At 37.6% G+C, this 10,911-nt stretch overlaps 1 protein-coding gene across 1 annotated transcript; it reads right to left on the bottom strand.

Moving 5' to 3' along the window:
- Positions 1-828: 828 nt before the first annotated feature.
- Positions 829-7,593, bottom strand: LOC141634476 (protein SET DOMAIN GROUP 40-like). Its single transcript, XM_074446633.1, has 6 exons — positions 7,389-7,593; positions 7,008-7,158; positions 4,796-4,927; positions 4,184-4,324; positions 2,541-2,792; positions 829-1,745 (listed from the first exon to the last, which is right to left on the bottom strand). Exons 1-6 carry the CDS (start codon positions 7,532-7,534, stop codon positions 1,101-1,103), a joined length of 1,467 nt encoding a protein of 488 aa, XP_074302734.1. The 5' UTR covers positions 7,535-7,593; the 3' UTR covers positions 829-1,100.
- Positions 7,594-10,911: the final 3,318 nt, after the last annotated feature.

The raw sequence follows: 10,911 nt of genomic DNA, 5'->3' as shown, positions 1-10,911 counted from the left end.
CTTCTCCTTGGTAACAGCGCGGTGGCATTCTTCACGAAGGACAAGAGCATAGGCTCGACTCAAAGAGGCAACCTCGTCTTCCATTAATAAATTGGATCGAACGTGACTATAGAGACTATTATCGAGACCCATCAAAAATTGATGTACCTTTTCTTCTTCTTTCTCTTTAATTATTGCAGCCGACGCACCACAAGTGCATTGAGGGACACTGCTGTAATTTGCTAGTTCATCCCAAATGGCCTTCAGTTGAGTATAATACTCAACCACAGACTGATTCTTCTTTTGCTTGCACTCGTTGAGATCGCTTTTAAGTTGATAGACTCTCGGTGCGTTGCCGGTTGCATACTTGTCACGAAGCTCCTTCCAGATCTCCACCACGATTCCTGAAAAGGCTATATTAGGATGAAGCTTGTAATCAATGGGCATTCCGTAACCATGCTTTAACCATGGCGTTGCATTGCTTCTAAGCAACGACCTCAAGGGTCTCTTCCTCGCCTTCTAAAATCAGCGGTTTCTTAACGGTACCCTCGATGAAACTCAATTTGTTTTTAGCATCGAGACCGTTTCTAACAGCATCCGCCCACAAAGAATAATTATTCCCATCGAAAATAATTTGGGATAAGGAAAGGTTGGGGCTTTCACTTGGATGAAGGTATAATGGTGAAGAAGGGGGTATAGACTCGTATTGTTTATCAGATTTATGAGGAATTCCTCCGTCTCCCTTTGTCATCTTAATTATCTTCGTGAGGAAAGAAAAGAAAAATAAATAAACCAGGATCAAATAGGCTCTAATACCATGATAAACGAATAACAGAGGAAGAAGGAGATATTGAATTGTGTATTATTAATAAAACAAACGTATACAAAAGCCTAGCTTATATACCATAAACATAATATTTACTTCCCTAATGTTAGCCTATAAAAGAGGAACTAAATATAAACTAACCAAAAACTGTTTAGATAGTATAATACATTTGATATAGGATAATATTCGAATGATCACGATATTATTCCATAATATCGTTCATTAGCCTTCCTAATTCTTCATTTATGGGCTAATTTGCATCAAACTATCTCTTCAAAAAAGTACGTACTATCTACTACATTATTGCGTCATTTTTCGAGGAATTGACCTCAATAATATGGGAGCAAAATGATATGCAATCACGAATACTTTGCTTGTACCGAAGCCTCCATTGAATGGCCAATTTCCATCTTTCCATATACCTCTTCATCTTCATCCAAGGACGCGGCACAACTTCGTTTTCTCCATTTCCGAAAGCCATTGATTCTGTAAATTTCCGAAACTCCATACAAGTTACAGAAGATACATTGTTGGGAATCTCAATGGACTGAGCTTCTTGAGCCTTGTTGATTGCACGGAATATTAACTTATCGTCCTCTATGTTGGAGGGAAGACTTCTAAGAATAGCCCGGCAATTTGATATAATCCACGTCATAACTTTTTTCTCGTTCTCAGAAGATAGCAGGGACCCTGACGAGGCGAGGTAAGAGACGGTTTTCCGCTGGTTTGGAGGAGTGGCCCACAATCGTAATGCAGCGAGTAGTGCGAATGAAGGTGTTCCATCGTGTTGGATGTAGAGTGAATCTGAAGGCCATGAATGGCAGGTATGTATGTCATGTCCTAATGGAAGGAAGACTTTGTCATTTGGATTTTCATTCAGAAGGAAGCCATAATGTTCAAGAAGCTCCAAGTTTGTGTATGTCCCATAGCTTAACAAAACCTGCGTGAATGAGGGAAACAAGTAGGGTTTTACTTTTAGTCGCCATAATTTGTTCTATAGGAGGGAAAATAAGTCCTCTCATTTCTCTCCCCTTCCATTTCCTTTCTCCCATATTTTTTATCCAAACAAAGGAAATTAAATCCCTCCCTTTCCCTCCCCTCCCCTTCTCTCCAATTCCTTCAATCCAAACGGACCCTTAGTCGCCATAAAACTTTGAAAGTGAACATTCTCAAGCCAACCTGTGTAAATTATGGCAACTAAAATTCAACGACTCGCAAAACAGAAACAAATTAATATGCTTGACTGCTAACTTGATAAACAAAAGTGAAGCGAAGGGAGTAAGAACTAGTGGACGGTAGCTTCTTGTGCCCGGTGTGTCAAGAACTCGATTTAGAGTCGCTTACTTTTTCTGTTTCTTTCTTTAACCAAGTTTTAAACTTTTAAGTTCTATCATACCCCCCCAATCCCTACAATAATGTTTTTGCACTCTGCCATCTAAATCTGGCTTCACCATTGCTAACAACCATCTTGCTAATTATGGAAAACAACTAACCCCCTCATCTGACAGGAGAGGCCAAACCCAGTAACCTGATTACGGCAACTTGGTAAGAGTAATCTAAAAGCAACTGGATTTACAGACGCTGCTGGTCGAACTTCTCTTATCTCAATCAAAAGGAAATCAGAGTTAACAGACTGATAAAATCGGCTTTTTAAACTTGTTAAAATTATTCAAGACTATTCTATTTTTCATTTTTTATCAATTTGTTCCACTCCTAGACCAGCCAAGCATCTTACCTGCTCATTCTTTTGATAGTTTTTCTTGGCATAAAAGCAATAAGCAGCAAACTCTTCTTCATAACCACCATCAGTTAACCTCTCTGAAAAATGCTCACCGTCTAAACCGTGATCCTTTGTGTCATCAACATAACTCTTGGAAACTCCAATGGCAGCTAATTCTTCTCCAGGACAGGCATAGTTGAAAAAGTCACCCACAGGGCACAAGCAACCAGCAGCATCCCATGGTACGTGTAAAGTCCTTGATGATATCTGGACCCCCTCCCCCCCCCACCCACCAGAAAATCAACAAGGTTAGATGACCTTTGAAATACAATAAAGTCCATTTAAGAAAATCTTTGAAGGAAGTTTGTTTATAATTTCAGGCAACAGGCAAGCAAATTGATCATAACAACTCTCGGTAAGGCGTACAACAAATGTATATGAGTAGACTAATAGCACTCCCTCTGTCTCAACTAATTCTTGATGTTTTTATTATTTTGTGAGGAACATTTTAATCAAACTTAAAGATTTAGTTGAGACAGCGGGAGTAATATTGAAGGCTCAATTCAAAACAAACTTATTAGGAAATGTGAGTATGAATCGCTACTCTCTGCTTCTAGTTGAATCCTTGGGGATCCTTGGGGGTTTGATTTCATCAAGGGATTCAACAACAAAGTTCTGATGGCATGGTTTCTAGGAGGAGCTTGTGGCAGGGGTCCTACAATTCTCATACAAAGAAACCCTTGCCACAATAAGCTACAAGCAAATCTGAAAATCAACTTTAAAACAGAGATAAATCCCAGATCTATACAGTGCTTTGCATCATGCCCATTACAATTTCACAAATAGACTGCGAACTTAAGGCTGGACAAACCTTGACATGTTGGCTAATTTAGAACATGTAGCTCTAATATGTCATGCTATGTTACTCCGAAACTTCACGTAACTGCCGTGTCGCGTGTCAGACACGTGTCGGTGTCCGACACGACACGACACTTCGACACTTCAATTTAGACCACAAAACAGGAGAATTCACCCCAAATAGTCGTGTCGTACACCGACACGTGTCAGCGTGTCTGAGTAACACAGATGTCATGTCATGGGCTGACAAATTCATTGAAAGGGAAAAGTCATGAGGCCTGAAAGTTGAAGCTGATACATAAATGATACTGAGCGCGACAAGGGCAGTTTTGTCCATCTACTTGCCACTTATCTCACGTCTAGAGGTGTCATTTGGTCCTGTAATGATGCTAAAATCAAGGAATACGAAGGATGAAATGTTGCATTTGATCTCGGCTAAGGAGAGCAGCACACAGAATAAGCACATATCTTTGTCACTAGTCCTTCATTGCAGCAAAGAAACGAAAGACCACATCCCTTTTTCTTTAATTTCCGTGTGCCTTTATGGTTAATGGCTACTTTTAATCTCGATCAGAGTACTTGTTTAATCTCAAGATTTAATTTGCTTGTGGGAGGGAAAAGCGATCCCTCCATTTCCCTCTCCCTCCAGTCAAACAAGGTACCAAACAAGGGATTTGTCTACCTACCTTTTCCTTTAAATTCCTTCATTCAAAAAGGGTAAAACTTTACGGCTTCAAGAGCGTTTACGCCTTGAAAGACGAAGGTACACATTGTTATAGAGTGCAGAGTAATAATCTCACTGTTGCAGAAGACCAAAGCCACGCCTTGAAAGTCAGGAACCGAGGTTTCAAATTCAGTTGGTCTAGCAGTCCAATAGCTTCCTTCCATTCTAACTCAGCCTTTGATATAACCTTCTCCGCTAACCAGATGGCATCGTCTACCTATCGATTAAGATTTGACAATCTCAGCAAAGAAACATCTGGACTGATAATGATGAAACAATTTGGAACAAAAAAAACCTTTGGCACTATTTCAGCATATAACAAATATTTAGAATGTCAAATGTGGTAAAAATGGATATAGAGAATAAAGCAACGAGGGTCAACAATTCAAAAAGAAGTAATTAATACTCCCTCCATTCAACTCCACTTTGCAACTTTCTATTTTGCGCAATATTCACAAGCGGACATTCAACTTCAATTTTCTCTCGATACATAAGTGAAAATATATGGATGTGGGATCTTATTTGATTCGTCTTTAAGAGTACATTAAAAATATCTAACTTTTATAATTTTTGCAAATACGCAGCTAATAATATTTATCGTGTAAAAGCTGCATTGGCAAACGTGATAAAAGAAACTTGTAAAGTGGAGTTGAATAGAGGGAGTAGAAAACAATGATAAGGGCCTAACTTGCAATGCTTTTGCCTCAAACGGAGCAAAACTTGCTAAAGTGTCATAACTCCTGGGTAATTGCATTAGATAAGGATACCAAGCAGACTTCCGCCCTTTGTTCATTTCAGCTAATAGACATACACTCAAAACCTGCAAAAAACACACCAAAAAGTGAATATTTCAGTATAATCACAGAAAAGATGTGAAGATCTTAGAGCAGGTACTATAACAGTCACAGGAATCTGAAGTTGGATTAAGATTATCTTTGGGTACCATTTGTTGTCTTTAACCTACTCTTTAAACAGATTTGGTGCTGTGTCTTGATGTGGGTTTATAGAAACTGTGGGCAGGGAATTAGTTATTTGAAAAAGAAATAAAATACATTCACGACGGGAGATATAATGCCATAATCAAGATGACATACTGAAACCAGCTTTGACAGTATCAGACAGAAGAGAAACAATGAAATTTGAAAAAGTTCACTATGTTTAAGGCGTTCGGCAGCCACTAGTCTCTCCAACTGTAACATTTTGAATAACCTTACTACTATTTGGGTTCCTATTTAATCTAACTTTAAAGTATCTTATGACACAAATGCCTTTCAAAGTGGAAACTTATGCCTAGACTGTTTTCTTAAAATAATTAGCCATCCTTCTCACAACCGAAGTCAAGTAAGCAGGGAAAAACTATGAATGGATGAAGGAGCCACTTCCTAAAGATGAGAAACGAAGCATCGGGATTGACTAGGAATTAAATGAAAGGCTACAAAATCAACAACCAAACCACATTTCAAAAGAAGATATTTCATTCTGCCGCCTTCAAATTATATCTAGGTTATCTCAGTAACATCACATTCAGGTCACCTCTGAAGCCTTCAAATTCAATTCACCCCAGGCAGCTACTCAGAAGTGTAGGTATAAAAGAAATCAGAGAGAGAACAACAATAGCATATTCTTTTCTTAATATTGAGATCCAAAATGATGAATACAATGAGAACCCAAGTACTTCTTCTAGGCAATATAGAACTCAATGATATTCCACGATGTTGTATACAGATCAGTCCGTGCCAATTTTTACCATCATTATTTCTCATGTCAATTTACTACCAACTAACTCCATCTGATCTCCGGCAACATTCACCCTTCAGACGTATAATCATTATCATCATCCTAATCTTTACCTTAAAAGCCTAGGTAGAAAGAGACACCATCCTATTTTTTCTATAAGGTTGTAGCATTTGAGTTATACAACAACAACAACATCAGAGCCTTAATTCCAAAATGATTTGGGGTCGGCTGACATGAATCATCCTTTAGAACCGTCCATGGGTGAACGCACACCTCAAAAAGCGAAAAAAAATAGAAAAGGGAAAAATGAAAAACAAAAGGGAAAGCAAAACATAATACAAAGTCAAGGTAAACTTATAGGTTTTAAAATCGAAGTCCGGATTTCTTTTATAAAAACTTAAAATTTAAATCGAGAATAAAGATTAAAATGTTTTTGAAAACCGAAGCAGAATTTAAGGATTCGGAATACCTTAAAAGTAAACCAAGTAAAATATATAAGAAAGTGGTTAGTTAGTAAAAAAGGTGTAATAAAGGAGAGAAGAACAAATAATTTTTTTTAAAAATTAAATAAAAATACTAAATATGTCAAACGTTTTTGAAAACCGAAGTAGCATTTGAGTTGTAAAGCTAGTAAATGTATTCTGGCACGAGACATAATACCATTTTTTCTAAAAGTCATTTAAGCCATAACTCAAAAAATGGTTTGCGCCATTGTGAAATAGGTCATCCTCATGAACAAAATAGAAATTCTTAAATATCAAATCATTCCCCTTGAAAGAATTCATACAGTTGTTGAGGGTCAAGTGAAGATAATCTATAACTTGTGAAAGGATGCCTAAAGGATCTATAATGCTTCATTTGGATGGAAGGATTTAGAGGGAAAACAAGAGGGAGCGGAAGGCTACAATTCCCCTTCTTTGTCTAGCAAAATTGTTCGGAGGGAAAGTTATGGATCCATTTTCTCTAATACTAGGCAAGGTAAACTCCCTCGTACATACGAAATATACGGATAGAAAACACTAAATCGTCAATTCAGTTAATCCCAAAGTCATACAAGCAATTCACACACAATACAACTTGACAAACTACAAAATTACGAATTCAAACCTCTGAAAACAAAAAACCAACTTTAAATTTGAGACAATAAAGTAGGAAGACGAAACCTGTGTAGAAGAAAGACAAGGATGAGTACTAAGAGCAAGAGCAGAGTTATGATCTTTTTGCACAACACTATCCGTAGTCAACAATGCTGATTTGGGTACTCTCAAAATTAACTCTCCTTTCTTAAGCTCGCGTACAGCTGCCATACCTCTCCTAAAACAACAACAAAAACAACGACGACAACATTACCCTAGTGCCTGAAGGGCTCTCGCAAGTTACGGGGTGAGGGGGTCGGATGTACGCAGCCAAACTTCTCATAAACTTCACAAAAAGGTAACATAAAACAATTATGTACAAAATCAAAACCACCCATGTCATGAAATACTCCATTGTTGCTTAATTCGAAACTAAATTCAAATTAAAAGGGTAAAAAGGAAAAGTACCCGCCATTATCAGGGAAGTAGGAGACTGAAAGAGAGTAACCCAAACATGAATTAGATGAAGCAGATGAAGAAGGAGGTGTATCTGAGACTCCAAGGGAAGTTGCCCATTTCAGGAAGTTGTCTAAATTTGCAGCTACATCCTCCATTTTTCAATACTCAGGTTTAATGGCGGTAAGTCAAGTGTAGAGAATAGAGATGTGAACACGGCCTCACGGGACTTGGGAATCACGGGGGTTAAGATTAGGGATGGCAGTGGGTCGGGGACCCGACCCAGACCCTGAGGGTCGGACCCTAATGGGTCGTGTATGGGTCTCATTTTTTCAGACCCAATGGGTATGGGTCGGGTATAGGTCTTAAGAAAATATTTTGGATCCGGGTCCGGGTCTAAGTTATGAGACCCATACCCGACCCTTAGATCCTTTATTAAAAAAAAAAAAATCAAAATCACAACTTTTCTAAATTCATACTGGCAGTAGAAACCTAACTAAAGTCTCTTTCTCTTCCCTCATCCCAAAAAGTGATAAAACCCAACCAAACTTTTCTGACAATACCACCACTCCACCACTGACACAAGAAAACCACCAGAACAGCACTGATACGCGACTGACAACCACCTCTCTAATAGGCGGCGACCAACAAACACCATTAACAGCAGCCAGCGACGGTCAGATGGAGACGGCTATCAAGTATGGTATTGATTTTTGGGTTCCAAGTTTGATTCTTTCATATGTATTTGGATGTAAAATTAATTTAGGTCTTCTTTGTCTTTCTTAATCTCTTTGGTATGTATATTGGATTTGGTAGTGTACAATAGAGATTAATAAACTCATAATGTTAAAGTAGTATGAATTTTTTTTTAATATTATAGACCCCATACCGTTAATCCTTGTTATTAAAGTGGTGAAACTCGAACCCACGGGTAGACCTGACCTCTACCCTTACCCATAGGGTCCGGGTATGGGTCCTCAAATTTTAGACCCTTGCGGGTGGTTGGATTCTGGTCCAAAGGAAAAATCTCGGAGTCCGGTCCCGGTCAGGTGGACCCTACCCAGACCCTACCCATTGTCATCCCTAGTTAAGATGATGGGTTAGAATTTAGGGAAATTTTAATTTGGGTTTCGACTTTCATCTAGACTAGACTTAGACTAGATCATATGTACCAAAAAAAAAAAAAATATATATATATATATATATATATATATATATATATATATATATATATATATAGGCGAGGATACGGTGAGAACAGTATTCGATGCAAACGGTGAGAACGAACTACAACCACAAGATTTAAAACAATTGTACTACGGTGATATTATTGACGGAAACAAATAAAAACTCAAAACAAACAATCTTAGCAAACGTTTTCCCTTCTCTCTCTACCTTAATCTTCTCTCACTAAATCACGGGAAAAAAATCCGCGAAAATTCCGAGAAAAAATTGCGATTCACGAGTAAATAGCGCCACAAAATCAATGAATTGGTCTTAATTGATACAAATTGTTCAAGTAATTGATGTACGTCTCTGAAATTTTTCAACTTTTACCACATAATTGATGTATGTACATATCAATTTGTACCGTTTTGATTTTAATGGTTTTCGTTTTTGGTTTTTGTCTTGATGTGTAGGGATTTAATGGAAATCGAAGGATCTATTGTTGTCGTTGATCCTACTGATTCAATTGTTCATTTGCTAGTAATGACCGTTACTGAGATATCTTGAATTAGGTATGAATATATTTTAAATTGATATGACATTATCATTCAAGGTTTGTTTTTGATCGTCTTCTAATTGTTGGGAGTCAGTGTATCTAGTGAAGTAATTGTTAAGAATCAGTGATAAATAAAGCAGATGATACATAGTATTGAAGGTTTCTGTTGTTGTTTTCTTAAATTTATTTAATGTATATAGTAATATAATTCATACTTATTAGTCCTCAGATAAAAGCAGATGATAACTTAGCCCTCTTATTTGTTATGTTTTATTGGCGTATCTGGTAATATAATTGATGCGTGTCAGTTTTAAGATGGCGTATCTGGTAATATAATTGATGCTTTCAGTTTTAAGACAAATTTAAATGATGAATATGACTGTTGTCTTCCAAATTTGATTAATGTATCCAACAATCATATATAGGTACCTATATAAGATGAATTGTACCTTACTGTGCATCTATTAAGATAGTTTAGTCATTGGGTACATAGAAGGGAAAGGAAAAACTCGGTTGAAACTAGAATGTGGATGCTCAAAGAGTTTAAGAGAGTATATCGGCGACTCGAAAGAACCGTGGTTATGAAACCGTTAGAAAGGAGGGATATGATCGCTAGGAAATTGATGATGCAAAAATATAAGTATTTTGAACCTACTAAAACTATAGGGCATGTCCCTGGTGTCCATGTTGGTGACGAATTTTACTTACGGGTTGAGTTGATGATAATGGGTTTACACTTTCAGTTGATAAATGTGATTGATTCTATGATAACTTCTCCATATGAGACATTGTTGGCCCTTTGCCCTTCACTTCAAAAGAATTTGTTGTTGAGCGCCCGGGGAATGTAAAGGAGGTTCAAGCGAGGTTTGTGTGACACATTCGGTCTCTAATGGTCGCAATCGAATAAACACAAACCGACTTGTTTTGTTTGTTTGCGATGAATCGAGGAAATTTGAGGTTTACGTAAAGTTGGCTTCAAGGGTTGATGTCCATCATTTGAAGGAATTTCTCTTAGGGAGAAACACTAAAACACCACAAGATGCCATACAAGTTCTTGATGTTGTCTTGCGAGCTGCGAAGAGTTTAAAAGAGTAATCAAAATTAATTGTACTTGTGTTCTTTCGTTTTCGTTGTATTCTTTTTTTTGAATTTGTGTTTCTTGGCAAACGGGTATGTTATAATTGGAAGATCTTTCTTTTCGAGGATTTGGGCAAAGGGAATCTGGCGGATGGTATTGAGTTCGGAGGGGATTACTCGGATGGGACTATCTCTAAACATTGGTATGTTAATCTCTTGGTAAACACTTACCAGCTTCTGATTTGCAAAACAATTTCTCAAGGGAATGCGAATTTAAAATATTCTAATGTGTTTTGCAACTATATTTTGTCGTAGATTCATCTTCTCAGCCTTTCTTCAAACCATTATGTGTTACCTCATTCGTGATGGAGAATGTGAAGTTAAGAGATCTTTCCAGGCCACTTAATGATGCGGCTCGTTTGAAGGTAATTAATATTTAGCTTTGGTATATGGTGGCTATTTATCTAGTTACATTGAAGTTAGAAGTCTAATAGAGCTACTTTTTTCCTTCTCGAGTCCTTGCTTTCGATATGTCTTCCCTTAATGCAGGCAAGTGAGGGCAACACGTATACGGATATAGAGGTGTTTATCGGTGTCTTGATGAATATGGAACTAGTCAAGAAGACCTGATTTTATACGGGCAGTCAGTTGGAAGTGGACCCACCCTACACCTAGCTGCAAAGCTTCCAAGGTCAAGAGCAGTTGTTTTGCATAGTGCCATCCTCTCTGGACTTC

Source organism: Silene latifolia, chromosome Y, assembly GCF_048544455.1.
Source record: "Silene latifolia isolate original U9 population chromosome Y, ASM4854445v1, whole genome shotgun sequence".
Classification (NCBI taxonomy): Eukaryota; Viridiplantae; Streptophyta; class Magnoliopsida; order Caryophyllales; family Caryophyllaceae; genus Silene; species Silene latifolia.
The sequence above is the reverse complement of the archived record's forward strand: the minus strand, read 5'-3'. Positions and strand labels throughout refer to the sequence as shown.